Source organism: Pseudopipra pipra, chromosome 5, assembly GCF_036250125.1.
Source record: "Pseudopipra pipra isolate bDixPip1 chromosome 5, bDixPip1.hap1, whole genome shotgun sequence".
Lineage (NCBI taxonomy): Eukaryota > Metazoa > Chordata > Aves > Passeriformes > Pipridae > Pseudopipra > Pseudopipra pipra.
In genome coordinates this window covers 18,531,094-18,549,517 of record NC_087553.1, presented here as the reverse complement: position 1 = coordinate 18,549,517, position 18,424 = coordinate 18,531,094, and the positions used below count along the sequence as shown (strand labels likewise).

The 18,424-nt window shown below is 38.0% G+C and overlaps 1 protein-coding gene across 1 annotated transcript in view; it reads right to left on the bottom strand.

The window, feature by feature from the left end:
• TRIM24 (tripartite motif containing 24) overlaps positions 1 to 18,424 on the bottom strand; it is a 57,845-nt gene that overhangs the window by 35,398 nt on the left and 4,023 nt on the right. The window contains exon 2 of the mRNA XM_064654758.1: positions 1,343 to 1,461. Within this exon, the coding sequence (XP_064510828.1) occupies positions 1,343 to 1,461 (119 nt within the window). The remainder of the gene's footprint in view (positions 1 to 1,342; positions 1,462 to 18,424) is intronic.

Sequence of the window (18,424 nt, the reverse complement as noted above, 5' to 3'; positions counted from 1 at the left end):
CCTTCCCAAACACAAAAAAAAGCAAAGGTCAAACAGTCATACATTGCGAGAACACTGTTTGTACTTCCAGAGACTCAGAACTCAATTTCAGTTTCTGGTAAGGTCTATCTTTTCTCAGAAATCCAGTTTCAAAATTCCTTATAAGCTGAACATAGTTTAACATTTTCCAGACAGAAGTTCTGCTCCTCAGAGATGATGACAACACTTCTGCCTTCAGGACTCAGTGAGCTGGTATCACAAACCTGACTGGGGAATTTCATCTGTTCCCAAGGGATGTGCCCGTTCACATACATGAGCACAAATTTCAACTAATCTTTGAAACAACCGGAATACACTGTAAAGGACCCCTAAGACATTGCACTCCAAACAAAAAAATCAAGAGCCAATAATACATGTCCCTAAAATAGGAAAGGAAAATAGAGCCATTTTCAAAATAAAAGGAGACCACCATCCAAATATTAAAGGATGAGCTGAAATGCAAGCGACGGGGACATAGCAGCCTTTTTGTACTATTATTACAAACAATGCAGCACCATACAAGGAGGCTGAATTATTTACAATAAGTTCCTGGAGTTTAATAAAAAGTTTATGAGTAAAGAGATACGTGAGATACTCTCTTACTAACTAAAAATGAAGACATGCAATATTTTGATAACAGAGATTACTAAACTGTGGTCCTACACAGATGTGATTATTCATTTGGTACAGCTTCCACACTAGTACTTGCCTCCTGAAAATCATCATGAGAAAAAAATCACACCAATATTACAATTCTTCCAGATAAGCAGCTTTTATGAGATGGCTATTACTCAACTGCAAAACAAAGAAGTAGTCGACATAAATAAAACCAAACAAGAAACCCCTAGAACATACCATCTTCCCCAATTAGAATTTTGAGCCTCTTCCTTGGCAATTTGACTCCAGCTATTTAGAGCTGTTTTGTCCATACTGAGATAAGAAAAATAAACTACATTTCACTAGAGGATTCCATTTTACACTGAGATCTTCTGATGCAGTGTTGTTTGAGTCCCTGCTTAAGAGTGCCTGAAGTACCTTGTCCAAAGTATAGAAATTCCCATTCTAGTGCCTATTCCTTACTTTTATCGTTTGCTATCATGATGAAATTTTCTATCAACAATTGAAATAGTTTACAGTATGATAATCACCTTCTTCACATGCATTTTCAGATTTAACTGATTTTCTAGAGTAGCTACCCCATGTGATGTCTAAGTACTTGAAGTTCTACCTGCATACGAACAGCAGAAAGGCCACACAGCAAGAAGCCAAGGATATGCATACACATGCAAAAGGTGTTAACTTGATTACATGTTAATGTACTTACCTGATTTGATTTCTCTACTGTGCTACTGGGAACCTCTGTGGTATCCTTCACAAAAAAGTTATCTATGATGTGTCTCTCTGCACATTCCTGACCACAAATTGGACAGCGGATAACACCGACTGCGGGGGGAAAAAAAATATCTGATTATGCTTGCACAAACTAAGATATATTAAACAACTACAAAGACAGGTTACAAGGATAAATATTTTTGAGAGGATGTTTTAATACTCTCCCGTTAACAAGGTATGGGAAAAAAGAAGCTAATTCTCATTAATCACTGAAGTAACCTTTATATGTTCTTCCCCAATGACATATTCTTTCAGTCAAGGTCAAACACCTTTTTGTTTCAATCCCATAAAGAATTTGCCTTAATCTTATAAAAAATTAATTCCTTTACTCTAAAGATAATGTATTCCCATTGACAATTTGTTGTTATAGAATGGATTAAAGTAAACACTTCTTAGTGTGGAATAATTAATGACACACTAATAATACACACACGTACACGCCAGCAGTGTGACATGACCTTCAACCACGTCATATGAGACACAGAAATGTAATACATTCAATATTAACGAGGTAAGCTGTAGAGAGGAAGAGCAGACCTGTATTAATATTGTGACTACCTTCACATTAGGAAAGGGAAAGCAAGCAAGAAAGACAAAGGAACAAACAATCAAGGTCCTCTCCCTCCTCTTCTCTGCAAGACACACTGGGGTACAATTCTAAGACAATAACATACTTGGGCTCCAGGTTGAAGAAAGAGCTGAGAACCAGGAACACAAAGGGTTAAACAATTAGTTTTTCAAGAGTATAAAAAGGACAAAGTCAAGTTCAAAACTTGGGGTTCAGCTGTGAGTAGACTCCGTTGAAATTGAAAAGACCTATATAAACAATTTAAAGGAGACACCTTTCCTGGCTGAAGAAAATGAGTGTCTCACTAGCACATTCTTCCAATAGATGCTTGAGATTTAACTGCCAACCCACTACAAAGCAGTGCTATAATAAAAGTCCATCAGTTTTACTAAAGCAATTCTTCACTCTGGAAATTCAGCAAGCAGTTTTCCACTTGTTATCAAGGCATTTCACTTTCATCTGAACTCCTATGATGTTAAGCCTGGTTTCACTATAACTGCCATTTTACCAGTCTGCATATCAACACATATTTGTGCAGCTTCCTTTGATATACAAATTCTATATTTTGGCTACAACTTTTGTAACATTTTTTATACCATAATCAGGAAGGATCATTAAGAAATCCAGTTCTGGTATGTCAGGTAGTTAACAGAACTCCAAGTACTGAAGTTCTCCTTTTATTAAGCAAATCAATTTACCACAGTCAAGGGTCAATAAATAAATCTCCTAATACTCACTATAACTGCCATTTTACCAGTCTGCATATCAACACATATTTGTGCAGCTTCCTTTGATATACAAATTCTATATTTTGGCTACAACTTTTGTAACATTTTTTATACCATAATCAGGAAGGATCATTAAGAAATCCAGTTCTGGTATGTCAGGTAGTTAACAGAACTCCAAGTACTGAAGTTCTCCTTTTATTAAGCAAATCAATTTACCACAGTCTAGGGTCAATAAATAAATCTCCTAATACTCAAGCTACACACTTGCCAAAAAAGACTATTTTTTACATTTTTCAACAGTCCCAATTACAAACCACCCTCTTCCTGTTCCCTCACTGTTCTTTCTTGACCCTGACAAAGCCCAGTGCTGTGAGTCAACACAAGTGACTGAGTCGGTCTTTGCATGTGTTGGGGAGATGGGTTGGCCAGAATGAGACTGGCAAACTCATTCTGACATGGATGTATTTTTCGTGCTCTCCCAAGCTTTACCTTCATCCCCTGTTCTGCTTCACTGACCAAATGCACTACTGCCTATGCTGAAGCAACATGAGAAGCAGCACAAGGATGGGAAGAGGACACCACCACCACTGAAGATTAAACATGGAACCACTGAAATTCATCAGCAGCATTAAGCGGAGTCTATAAATCAGCTGAATTGCAAATATGGAGGGCAAGGAAGGAGAGAAATTAGGAAATGTATCCACATAAAACAAATGTTTCATTTCCATTATCACCAACAGAATACTGCCAACTACCTGTTCAAGAGATCACTTAGAAATTCTAGGCTGACATGGAAGAAGGAAAAAAGGAAAACTGCCTACAACTCTCAAAATCTTCATGAATCTTTTTCTAGAATTCCTTATGCTGCTTAGCCTTAAGTCAGTGTCTTCTTCTGCCACCGTGTGAGAGGAAGTTTGCTTTTGTTATAATCCTGGATTGGAGACTGCTACACACATCAGTTTTAAACCAGGTTTAGTCGGGATGGTGGATTTAAGTGAAAGATCTCGAGTGTCAGGGTCAAAGTAATTTGTAAGATTCTTATTTCTTTTTAATGGAGCAAGCATTTACAGTGGGCTCCAAAGGTGAAAACATATTACCTAACTCAGAAGAAGTTTCATAATCACCATCATGATAATTGTGAGAACAGTAAGCAATCAGATCCCACATTTTCACGTGCTCCTTTGTACCAGGTTAGGGAGTTAAAGAGCACAGCTGCCTGTCTCAAACACTGTTAAGGCCACAGAAGGACTTTGCCATGAGATAAGCACAGAATGGAGTGACAGGACGGCACTAAGTCCAGGCCTGTTGGAGGCAAGATCCTGGTTAACATATCTGGACAAAAATACCTACTGTGGCAAACTGTGTAAAGAAGCAACTGCTCATACACATGTCACTGGTCAAACAAAGACCACCCCAGGTTATGGGACAGATGGCATCTGTGACCACCAACAACCACGGAAGCCCCCTTCCTGGATATGCCTCCATGGATATCTGGAACTTGGACTGTAATACCTCGTGAACTTGAGATAAGATAGAGGTGGTACTATTGTCCAGGTGTTACCTCAGACCCAGTAGGAGGTAAACAAAGCTTAGGGAGAAGAACATATCACTGGTAGGAGACACAAAGGATGCAGAATTTATGGGCCGCAAGGAAAGCCAACTGTGCTTGCAACTGGAAATCACCTCCAACTGGGTAAAAGGTAATTCCGTCAGGGGAAGATCGGGAAGACTGCGTGAAGCAATCATTCAACCAACAGAATAAGAGAACTGTGTAACCAGTGAGCATTAATTCCTTTGTTTACTGAAATGTATAAATAGTGAAAATTTTTGAATGACCTTGGGACCCACACCACCAAGAAGCCCAGGGAGAAGAAGGACCAACAGGATGTCACTGGATCCACGAGTGGTGACTATCTTCTGCTTGATCTCTCTCCTCCTCCCCTTTTTTCTATTTCTTTCTACCTCTATACCTCATATTCAATGTTAAATAAAATACATATTATTGACTTTGGCATATGGTCTTGTTTGCAATTTGGACAGAGGCATCTCTCAATAATCAGATCTTAACACCAGCAGAGTTGCTTTTGCAGCTGTACAGCCATGTGGTTCCTGAGTAGGAGGAGTAGAGGGGAAGACCTCCACCCTTCTTAGCAACATCTCTTCATACAAAACCCAATTTTGTGGAATTTTATATTCAGACTTTGCTTGAACCAGGCCAGGACATCACATTGCTAACAGAAGTAACAATGCCATGCAATGAGCTGGATTAGGTACTGCGATGTGGGTCAAATGGGGCTGTGCCAGGATAGAAGAGCTTCCACCATAACAGCTCCCACTGGCTACAGGCTCGCACCACGTGTGCCTCTTCCAAGGAATGCTAGCCTGCATTTTAGGTAGGTAGGGAAAATCATGGCCCATTCTTAATCTTCACAAGTTACATGCTGCATCCACAGAAAGGGTACCTCAGCCCATTCAGCACAACAGACTCATGACATATACAGTATTACTTCCAACTCGGCTCCCAGTTTCCTAGGAGTACATTCCAGACTACTGAAGCATCCCGAGACAATAGGAGCAGACTGCTCTGGTTTGCCCCAGTTTTGGCTCATTTGCGTCTTCACTGTAGCGAACACGTTTCAGAGCCAATTTAATAAAGCCAATGGATGATCAGTTGTAGATCCAAGAAGGTATTTTTGTTTGTAGATGCAAAGCGCTTTACTAAAAAAGGAGGACTTAATGGTTCCCTTTCTTCAGTACAAATCAGTCAAAAAATCTACTAGTTTTCTGAAAGAGAGCTCTCTTAATTAAATTGAGTGCTTGGAAGCAACTGGCAATTTTACCTGTAATGACACAGTCATTACAGAATAAATAATTAGGGGGTTGTACAGCAATTTTTCTCAGTTTTATATATGTTCTGTTTGAAATTCTAACTATACAGATTTCAGAACAAAAAATATTAACAGTTAATATTAATAAAAGGTGCATCAGAGACTGGAGGCAGTGCCGGCTATAAGATTTTTAACCTTAACTATACAGAAAATTAGGGCATTTCAATGTTGACCTACAGAATCTTCTCTCACTGTGTCTACAGACACCATTAATACTAGCAAGGCTTTTCATTAAAATGCATGGGGTTGAGGGTAAACTGGTCATATTTACACAGGTCATGTTTCCCAGTTAAAAATAAACACTTAGAAAACTTAATTTGAGAAACGATATCATGTGCAATAATGTCTGAATCAATTTTTAAAATAATTACTGCTTTCCTCTTGTTTCTCATTAAGCCGCTATTGGTGCTGCAAAATTGGCAACTTCTTTAAACCAGTTTGTTCCAGAAAAAGCTGCTCCCATCTAGTTGTGACAGACTGCTGCTGCTAGTGGAGGGGAGATAGGTTAAACCAACAAGCAGGCACATCTCAAGGGAAAACTGGCACCTACTGCCAAAGTATAAACATTCAAACCAACCACCAATCTAGTAAGAAAGTTTATTAAAATTATAATTCATTAATTGTTAATTAAAATTATTTTAAATCCTTTAAAATGTAAATAAATGAAAGCCAGACAAAGACTATTACTATAATCCCCCCTCTGGAAGAGTGTTACAGGCCAGTTTTTATGCTGCAGTGCATTGACTTTCTTGGAAAGCACTGCAGAGCTGAATTAAAATATTTCATCTGCTCTGTGAAATGGTTCATTGTTTTTGCTCTACGTGCCCAATCTTCAAACATTTCAGATATTGCATATTAGACTTCATAAATTGTAAATTTTGCAAGGACTGACTCTCCAGCCACTTCCGAATACTTTAAGAAATTCTAAAGGGAGAGTTTATATTCACATCCAGAGCTGTCCAACACATTTTCTTCAACAACACAATTATAAGAAGTGTCATAATGGTAACAAAGGGAAACACTGCTATTGTGGGATAGACAATGTTTAAGTACAAGATGATGAACAAAAAGTCTCACTGTCTTGCAATGAACATGCTTGAACAATGATGCAGAAGCTACCAACAATTAAGTCAATTGTCACTGCTGACTGTGATGAGCATTTCTTTCATTAAAATTAAAATACATTCTTTCAAGTCCTGAAATTGTCAAGTATTTCCAAGTGGTATGTAATGAGTTCAGGTATACAACATGCAAGGATTTTTAAGATTCTGTTATATTCTTCCGTCATTTTTTTCTGAGCAGCCATGTATTTAATTTTGAAATAACATTTTGAAAGTGGATTTAATGCTGTTTAGATGTACACATTCTACTGAAATACCATTTTGCAGACGCTCTAGGATCTTACCAACAGTGCTCAAGTCCATTGTATCCACGAGCATCTGGAACAAGGAAATTAGTACCTTTCTTCCTGAATAGCAGCATGTTAACATGTTATTATTAATTAAAAAAAGATGACTGGGATTAAAAAAAAAATCTCTGGTAAGGAGATGGATCCATATCTTAGAGTTACAAGCACGACACAGCTAATAGTCATTTCTTTGTAGCAAGAAATTTCATACTCTGGTCTTCATTTTTTCGAGTTCTCATCTACCACCAGCTGATAGTTCAGTAGTTACAGTACAATGCATCTATTACAAGAAATGATAGTTACAAAAAAGCAGGTAAGCACACTATCATTTGGGCAGTCACCATCCAAAGAACCAAGCCTGTCTGGAAGGCACTGAAAGAGCTGGCTCCTTTTAATCCTCTGTTGAAAGGATGAAAACTATACTTCAACATACGACACTCTTGACTGTTTCACTCACTTGCTCTGTTTAGCCCCAGCTACCATAATGTTCCCATCAACACTAAGCAGTTGTGAAGGTAAAAGAAGTCTCAAAAAATAACTTCTAAGAATCTGAAACATACTAAGGGAATCAAGTTAGAAGCAGTAGTGGGAACAGCAGTAGGTAATGGGCTTTAGTCAGAGTATTTCAGTATAAATGTCATTCAAAACAGCAACAATAATGCCATCCAAGGCCTTTGACTAGCTCATGTTACTCCCTCTTCAAGTGCTCAGCTGCACCCTCGCGATCTATTTTTTCACAGGTCTCCTCCCGTACTCAATATGATCGCTGCTCAATAACTGGAAACTACTTATCAAACTTGGTAAACTAGACTCTTGCTCCTCATTTTTCAAGCCACTAGCCTCAGGGGAGCAATTTAGTTGCCTGAGCAGACATACCTAATTTGAGGGTGATATCCTGCCTGGCTTCCAGCTACTATTCCAGGAGGAAATAGGGCTCCTGTGGATTGTGCAGTACAGCCACCAGCCCTTTTTAAAATATCACAGGTATCCCAGAACTGGCAGAAGATATTCTGGTTTGGACAGCTGAATCTCAACTTACCTGCCTACTCTATGCCATATATCTTTGCTATTGTGATTTTAAATTCCTGGCGGAAAACACTGTTTAAGCACACAGAAGATCTCTGCACCCAAACAAACTGCAGTCTTCAGCACCAAAGGAAAACTCAGTTAAAATCTCTGAAGTGTCAATATTCAAAGCCATGAACTTGTTACCTGCAGTGTTTAACTGCATCTGTCTGTATTCTGCTACATGGATATCTATTTTGAAGTTCTCCTCAAAGACAGACTTAGAGTTCAGAAGTCATCTACTATGAAAACACCCCAATTATGTTTTCTTCAAACTGTCTCAAAATATAGATTACAATGATGCACCAAAAAATGGAGGACTCTGTAAAATGTATGTGCAAGGAATGGATGTTCAAAAATACGTATAAATAATATGCTGATTTAGAATAATAGGTTCTGCCTTTAAGTCATTTTGTTTAGTAAGAGGGCGGAGAGAAGAAAAAGAAAGGGCTGACTGTTAGTAAAAATAGATTTTTTAACTAATTAGTGTCTCTTCAATATATTCTTCAATGACAATATGGTAATAGCCCATTTACCACACAAGTAAAATGCCCAGGACTTATATGCTCAACAGTGAGAAAGAGGAATCTAGTATGTATTTATCAATAAATTCTGAATACATTTTTAATCCGTGCTGCAATTAGATTTGTTATATAACAAATACTTTAACCTGGCAATATTTTAAGGATTTCTAGATTTATTTTTTTAAGCTTGTTCTTGACAGGGACAGAGACAATGAAATGTACAAAAAATATTTGATGAAAATTCCCACTCTGAACAAATGGAGTCAAATAGGAGAAAAAAATAAAGATACTTCTTATTTCCATCAGATAGGTCTGAGTGCTCTACAAGACATTATTAATGGAATAAAAAAAGTAAAGATCCAAGTCATTTAATTTATTTAAGTGAAACAATCCCAAGACTCCCAAATCCAGTCTATTCTGACTACTTGTTGTATTTAAAAGCTGTGTAACAATAAAGCTTGTCACATGCAGAATTTTTACATCTATGGAAAAGTAACTCTTAACGGCAGCACAAAACTAATACTGATTTATTATGCTCAAGTGACTCCATAGAGTTAAACTTTGCACCTGAAAGATAGATAAAGTTTCTTTGCAGTGTTGCCAGGTTTTAATCCCTTCAGTGGGATTCATCTAAGTGTTACAAGAAGTTCCCTTCACAGTTATTGAAGTGGTCTCATGGTTGATGCCAATATTTTGCCCCAAAAAGGCACGAACAGAAAAACTGCTTAGAGACAAAGTTTGTAGCCTCAAGCAGCGAGGTATGTTTATTAGGCAACGATGGAGAGCAGCCAGCTCGCGCTGGACAAACTGCTCTGTCTCTCCAGTGAAAAGACATGATTATATACCATTTTTACAGGTGATTGCAAAATTTTCACATACATATTCATATAATTGCAACATCTAATTATAATATTCGTAATAGGCAGAGTTTGGGCAGAGTCTGGGGTGGAGTCGTCCTTTTGGGGTGATATTTGGTGGTTGTTCCTATTTCTTCATCCTCAGGGGGTCGTATTTTACTCCTCTTCCTCAGCTGAACTTTTCAACTTTCTTGGTTTTGGCAGACTCCATGGTGAATTTTGCAAGACTCTTGGACTCAAGCCCCCATTTCGCCCCTTATCTTACTTAAGTTAGGTGTGTGTGCATTCTTCCAGTGTACGGTACCAACTAATCTCTAGGTTCTGGCAGTACATTCTAGCTAAATATTGGCAAATTCTTCGTTCTCTTATTTATACTTATATTCTGATTTTAACTCTCTACCTGCTTTCTGGGCCTTGTCTGGCTTCATAGTTAAACAGATGTGTACACTTGGTCAGATAAATCATACCTTAAAAACATCCACTTCTTTCCAGTAAGTACACTAATACTCTTATCCACTACTGGGCATCCAGCTCAACTGTAAGAATCCCTCCAATATTCTAAACCCAGCAATTAGAGAGGAGAATATCCTTGAAGTTACCTGCAAGCCACAGGCACTGCACTTTTGTGTGTAGAGGTACTGGAATAAAAAGCCAGCTCACTTTATATTCCTCTCTTACATATGTTCAGCATCCCTCAGCACTGCTGTAAGAGTTCAAAATGCAACGTGACCAGCTTTCTCCAGTTCCCACATAACTTAAACACCACCAAGCTGGAGCAATACATGCTTGTGAGATCCACACAGACTATACAGCCTCCAAGAACCAGCATTAATTAAAAAGCAGTGTTATCTTCTCCTCTGACATTGCATTAATATGAAAATTACTGAATGTAACTAATAAAACAGACTCTTCTGGGTCCAAGAGATGATCGAGTAAGAACAGGAGGGATTTCCAACAGCTGCCCCACAGCTTTCAGAAGACAGCAGGTTACACAGGCAGCAGTGATATTACTTATGCTCCCACGGTGTATCTCCTGCTGCTGTAATCTGCAGTAGGCAACTGAACCATGAGCCAGACCCTGTTGGCTGATGTGAACATCCACATCCACTGAAGAAGTCTAATCTTCCTAAGGTTTCCTCCATTTTCCCAAAATCAAAGAAGAGCTCCTTCACAGGTGCCTTCCCAGCCTGACACTCTTGGTACTAAGAATGAAGCTTAAGAAAATGAATCTTCTACCAAAACTGATCTTCGTAAGTGCCATTTATTTACCTCTCCTTTAGAGTCACTTATCTATTTCCACCTTCTTGCACCATACTGCCTCAAAGGCTTGATAATGAAGTTCTGGAAACATTACACTTAGCATCAAATACCAGTTTGGGAATGAACTAGGATTATACTTCTATTCCTTTATTTTATTTTTACTTTATTTTTAAGGAATATTCACAAGGGTTCCACCATGACATTATGGTTCTTAATCTACTTGGCTGGCATAATGACAAATAAAAAAGCAAAACCAACAAACTACAACTTTCAGGCAGAACAACAGCTATTCTTGCAAAAGTTTGAAATCAGACATTCTGCAGCTCACAGCACCTACACTATACTCTCAAAATTTTAAATCAGTCAAAAGGCAGCCAAAGAAACCACATTAAATCTGATCTCATCTCAATGGAACTGGGAACAGGGAAAAAGAAAAAAAACCCCACACAATAAATACAATCAGATTGGAACACAATACAATAACACTGTTGTTAAATGGACTTTTAAAGGATGCAAGATTAGCATTTAGCTTCTTAAAGAATCCAAATCACATTCAGCTCTTGCACAAAGGGTTGAATGCAGGAAAGAGGACTGTTGGTTGAATCCGTTTGGGACACCCATGTATAAAGTCATCTTCCATTTGCCAAAACAGCTTCCAGAATCATTATTTTGAGAAGAGATCTTTGCCTCTGTTGAGTTTGAATGGCTGTGACAATAACCTAGAAGACTCATGAGCTACCATAAACCATGGCTTTGCTTCTGACTTGTATCTGTTCCAGTTATAAGGTCATTTCTAAATAGAAAAAGGCAACAGAGGACTGTCTCCCAATATGCAAGTGAACCTACTCCATCCATCAAGGTGCATACAATTTACTGATGGTCCCACTGCCAACGGTCTATACAACAAATACTTATTTATTGAGTGATAAGAGCAATACTTGCAAGTCAATCTTATGATACAGATAAGAGTCAAGACAAATGTAAAATAAAACTTGGGGGGGGGTTGGTGAGTTTTTTTATTTGTTTTTGGTTGGTTGGTTTTTTGTTTGTGTTTTTTTTTTTTCAATTCACTGCTAGATGTAGGAAGACCACAGACCTTCCCATATATTCCATCACAGAAACTTCTGAACACTCTTTCACAACATTGGACTCTGCCTTTGCCATGAAGTAGAAAATAAACATTCTATTTAACAACTTGAAGTGCAGTATTTGAAGAAAGAGCTGCTAGCATCTCTGGACTTACATTCAGATATGACTATGGGATACAAACAACACCTATGTTCATCCCAGGAAAGAACTGTGTGTCTGAAATAATAGTTACTCAGGCGGTATTTAACACATGAACTCTGAAACCACATTTGAGCTTTTTACATAGAGAAGGGACTGAGGAAAAGTTTAGAACTTCTCAAAGGAGATCAAGTTCCTTTAAGCATTGATTAAACTCAGCAATCTAAGTACTTCAAATTCAGGGGTTTCCAAGATATGCTAGCCAGTGTGTTAGACCCTCATGGTTCTCTCTCACTACTGGAAACGGGAAGAGAAAACTGAACTACTGAAGGCCAAGTAGTCTGTAGCTGGTAAACTCGACAAACAGTCACAGGCTAAAACAACTGAGAACAATAGCTGCTAATGTGTGATGAAAGGCCCCCAAACAAGACAAAAGCAAATAAAGAACAGAATTACTGAGTGAAGAAAACCAACTGCTTAAGCAAGAATAGGTAGGAATCTGTAAACACTCAAAAGAGATAAATCTAATCCAGAAGTATACTACCCCCAGGGTTTTAAAGTCCCCAGATATTTAGCCATTACTGAAGTCCTGCTATAATAGCTCTACATTCATTCAGCCAAACTCGTCTGCTAAATAGAAATTTATCTCAGTTCCTAACTGACTGCTATTCTAATTTAGCACTTTGGGGCTGGGCAGTGCTATGAATTTCAACTTTTACTTGAAAACTGTTGAAACAATACTTACAAGTCACAGTTGTTTTTCAAAAGGCAAAAATTATTCAAACCTACTGCCACTTCTCCTTAAACCAACTGACTACGAGGGCATGTAATTTGCACTCCTACACTATTTCTGCAAGTAGTTTACTCATTTTAAATCAGAGTCCATGTTGGAAAAAAAAATAAAATATATATACGTATGTTTCAATTCACACTTTTGCTGTTCAGGACAATTTTGCATACTGCTTATTTCTAGTAACAGATCTGTTGGTGCTGGGCTGTTTTATCAAGGCAGTGTAACTTCCATTTACAATTAGAACCTTCTAATTTTAAGAAGGTCATCTTCTCCATCTCCAGCCATCTTCTCCAGCCCCAGCAGAGTAGTGCAGGTCTCCATCTCTTTCTTCCCACCTACTCATTCCCTTCACAGCTGCCAGCATCCCTCCCCTAAGAGCATCAGTGTTACAAGTACCCCGACATAGCAGGTTCAGCAGCAGCCGCCTAAGCACAGCAAGAAACTTGGGGTAGGCTGGATTATAGCATTAGTTCAACAAACTTCAGCTCCACACATCCTTAACCATGCTCAAACTCTATAGCAGATGCCTAGAAATGAATGAAGCAGATTAAGTAAATTTTATTAAACACTTTCTGAGCTCAAGTAGACACCCTAGAAAATACGTGGGGATTTTCCAAGTCAACATTTAGGTAAAAATAGTCCTGTTTCTTTTTTGCGATTTACAGTACTGACAGATGTGTCAGCTCACTGGGAAAATTATACACTTACTTTTCAAATTAGGCAATCATTTTAGTTCAAAGGGTATTTGTGCTACAGTCTTGTTTTATTCAAATTGCACTATATTCACTTGAGGGACTACAGTTGAAAGGGGAACTCTCCACTTTAATAAAAAGTTGCCTGTGGCAACTTAGTTATTAATCAGAAGCAGAAATCTTTCTACAGTCAGAAAGCAAATGGCTCAGCTCTCCTGTCCATATACTCCCAATTACAGACAGTTTAGCATCAGAGCTGCAGATTTCTTTTTTGAAATGAGGATGTCTCCATGACCCAAATCCACATTACAAACAAGGGCCCTCAAAACCCATGAGTGCAGTTCAAAGAGCTGAGCTTTGCTTACTGTCATCCTTTTCCCCATAGCCCACTGATAAACTTCAAAAATAACTAGAAAGCTTGTTTAACATCAGTCTCAATCATAAGTTTGTAATGTATGCAAGGTAATACACAGTTTTCTCCCACATAAAAGCTTCAAATAAGCATTTACTTGAAGCACTGGAGAGACGGTATCAAGTAATTAGGAACATTCTTTTGCTCAACCTTTGGTTTCATAGCTGACTTTACAAGACTGTTTCTTGTTAAAAATAATGTCATTTTGTTAGTTACTTCACACAACTGTTTCATGCTTTCTTTGAGGGTAAACATTTATGTTTTTATACACACTCTCTGGCCAGCAGGTAAGAAAGGAAATAATTTAGTCATTCCAACTGTGACACTGACATCTTCAAAGCACATTTGAGCTGTGAGTACACAGTTTAAACAGTACTCAACTACATAGCTACCTAATTGCTGAGGTAAGTTTTAAAAGCATCACTGGATTTTTTCTATGAAAACAATTTTCCTGCGGCCTTTAATTTAGACAAAGAAAAATAATGCATCACTATACTGTTACAGCACATAAGTTAAGTAATAGGTCTGACAGCAGATTTTGATACCATTCACAGTTCAGCCAGATCACCCGCACAGGTCCACAATGCACACTTCAAGGCCATAGTCACCTGAAGATCCCTGCCTGACCGCCATATTATGAAGGTCCACATGGAACAAATATCCATCTGCAGCCCATGGATGGCCCTGCTTTGGATGCCCAAAGGAGGCTGTGACCCTGTGGGAAACTCATGCCCTCGAACAGGCTCCTGGCAGGACCTGTGGGTCTGTAGAGAGAGGAGTCCATGCTGGAGCAGCTCTGCTGCCAGGACTTGTGACCCCAGAGGAGGACCCACGTTGCAGCAGTCTGTTCCTGAAGGACTGCACCCCATGGAACGGACTCATGCTGGAGCAGTTCATGAAGAACTGTAGCCCATGTGAAGGATTCGCATTGGAGAAGTTCGTGGAGGACTGTCTCCCATGGGAGGGACCCCACACCGGAGCAGAGGAAGCAGTGCTTCCTTCCCCTGAGGAGGAAGTAGCAGCAAAAACATCATGTGATGAACTGACTACAACCCCCATTCCCCTCCTCATGTGGCACCACGGGGCAGGAGGTAGAGAATTGGGCATAAAGTTAAGCCTGGGAATGAGGGGGAGGAGGGGGAAGTTTTTTATAAGGTTTGCTTTTACTTCTCATTATCCTACTGTGATACGATTGGTCATAAGTTCAGTTAATTGCCCCAAGTTGAGTCTGTTTTGCCCCAATGGTAATTGCTGAGTGATCCCTTCCTGACCTTATCTTGATCCATGAGCCTTTTGTTTTAATTTCTCTCCCTTATGCAGTTGCAGAGGGGAGTGACAGAGCAGCTTTGGTGAGCATCTAGCATTCATCCAAGGTCAAACCACCACACTACTCTATTATTTAATTTTATTGCAAAAATTTCCAATTTCAGAAATAACGGATTTTTCAGGAAGTCATTCATCCTGAAATACAGTCACATTTAAAATTCGCTTTACGTTATTTTTGGTTTTCCCCTGTTTTGTTTTTAGATTAGATATAACCGGCAAAATATCAGCTTCACAAGTTTACCGTTACTGGGAAATTCCACTAATAATAAGGAAATTCCTCCTAGAGCATCTTAACTAACACAGACAACACTGGCATAAAGCTTTTCCTGTACAAAAGACCAGTTTCTACGTTCAGAATCAAGAGTTTCAACAAAATTTTTCTAGAATTTAACTGACTGAGTAAAGTTGAGAGAAATAGTCACTTCGTAGTACTCACGGAAGTTAGAAGACCAAGCTAAAAGCCTGCTGCATAACCTACTAGCTCTTCAGGACATTTCTCCTAGGAATGAACTAGCCCACAAAGAGCACACTCATCCCTCCACTGCCTCTTCATCAACATATGCACAGCTATTTTCCTTTGCTCTTTCAACAAGGCATTTTTTTTTAAGAGATATCTCTATTATAAGCATTAAAACAACAAGATGCACTTTCAACTAGACATGTATTTGAGAATTTTTAATACATTAGTATATATTTTCTTTCCTTATGATCTTCACCTTATGATCTAAGATTCCTTTCCACTGTTAAAAATACTAATCACTTACTAGAGACATTCTAAGCTGAATTTTTATTGAAATAGAACTAGGTTGGCCTCTGAAGATATAAATCTTGGTTTGGAAAAAAATTTCACACACCAATACAGCTATTTTGATAACTTCTACAGCTTAAATTCAGTAAGGCTTCCAATTGGAATGAGCTGGGCTACATCACTGCAGTTGTTTTAACGTTTATCTGATGTTCCTGATGGCTTCAGCCTTTCAATCTCCCAGTTTCTATGGGTGAAAGAAAGCAAGTATATAAATGCATCCAACCTACTCTAGAAATACTATTCTGCATACATACATAAGATAATAAACATCTATTACATACTTTAATCATACATTGGAGCAAGCATGATTAAAGCTTCTTTCCAAATCATGTGGTTGTCCACCTTAATAAAGGCTGCATAGGTATGTCTCCAGATTTCTGGGGAATTCCTGGTAGAGAAGAATGCAGTAATTTTTGGCAAATATATCCCTACTTGAAATTATACTTGTACAATAAGTATCATATTGAAAGCATGCCTTCTTCTAAAAGAAGGGTATTCTGATTAGAAAAATAAGAACCATCTCTAGATAGTTTATTGATTAATATTTTAAGCTTTTACTAGTTTCATGACTTTTTAACCAAGAGGTTTGTCCATTTCAGGCTATCAAAACAATAATACTATATTTCACCTGTAACAATCCTAAATGCTTTTCACATATTCAATCTCTGGAGCTCTGTGAGTTCTGAATTCAAAATAAGCACAAACCAAAACCAGTATGAAAACTAGACATGTCTTTCCTATACATATTCCAATAATATACACTAATTCTAAACATTAGCACCCCCAAATCTCCATAAATTGGAGGTTAAACAATTCAGTTATTGATGCACCACAGTAGAAATAAGACTTGTGAAAGGATACATAGATGTAATCATGTTTGTGAAAGTGTGTTAGCCACACAATTAAAACATGCACTTTGTAATGGTGAAGATGGAGAAAATTCACTTCAAGCAAGTGGCAATACAAACAATGAATGGAAATAATCATGTGTATCAGGCAGATTTAAAAAAAGAATCTTAAGTCTTCTTAGATTACAAAGACATGGAAGAAAAATTGAACTTCACCTTAAGAAACTTCAAATGAAGCTATTATATCCTTCAAACTAACTAAGAAGGATCCTAATCATTATCAAACTAAAAGAGGGAAAGAACATGTTACATACAGACAAATAACAAAATTTAAGTTGATGTCAAAAGCTGTATTTTCAAGGTCAAATTAAGTGACGACATTGGAAAGTCCAGATATCCAGATCAGATGAGAATCTGAAAGAATTTAAAGCTATCTGTATAAGGACTGACTATGGGACATAACAGAATAGATGCCATCCCATGAGGGGATATCAAGGGTACGGTCTTCATTCCATGCCTTAGAAAACCTGAAACTGTATTGCTAAACAAACATTTCTGGGCATTATTAACCTGAAATATGAACATCCCTGAAATCCTTGTTAAGTAACTCTGAAGTGTTTATTCCTTAATTAACAGCAAGTATCAAACTTATTTGAGTTGTTAGTGTGGACATTCCAGAAGAATTCATATCCTGGAATTGTCCAAACATTATATGCTTCTAACAGCTTCGTACAGATTTGTTTGCTAGCAGGTTTGTCTGCAGATAAATTACCAGAAAAAGAAGTTTCCCTCTACTATTTTTGGCATTGACACTAGCAAGATTTCATCGTGATTCCTGCATAAAACTTTGCTATGCATTTCCATTCAGAAAGTTTCTTTCACATCACTTTTCAATCTATTTTGTGTACAGATTGATGATTAAGAAAAAACAAAGATACTCACAATTTAAATAGTTTTGAAAAGGAATAGTATCTCAATCTATATAACTTCACAGTTTTCATGTACCTATTTCACATTTAAAAATTCCAGAAGAGTACTATGAGGTTCTCCACATTACAAACACTGTCCTTTAAGTACAGGCTACTATTCAACTAGTCTTTGAAGCACTGCCCAGCACAAACTTTGGGCAAGTAGATTTCTAATAACAGCCTTTTTGTATGCACCAGTTACAACTCACACCATCAAACAGTAAAGAATGGCCATTTGAGAAACAAAAGGAAAACTCACATGAAGTTAACCAAGATATTCAGTAGTGGTGTCTATAGACACTTGCTCAAAAGTGATTGTCACATTTACAGACCCACTCTTGCAGCACTCCCTGCAGTTCATAATGCTGTGTGTCAGGCAACACATTTTTGAGCAATGCAACAACAAAAATGTCACCTGCATCAAATAAGCTGTCACTGGACATTCAGAAAGCAAGCAGTGAATTCTCCAGTGCTAAGACCACTGGTGTCTGACACACAGATGATTTTGCAACATCTTAAACTTCAGGGACAGTACAGAAATCTGAAACTCTAGCTCTTCTTTTCTATAGAAAATTCATGTGGCAGTATAGAGCATATCCATGTCAACTGGCCTTGCCACCAGCCTACCTCTGCAGGATTAAC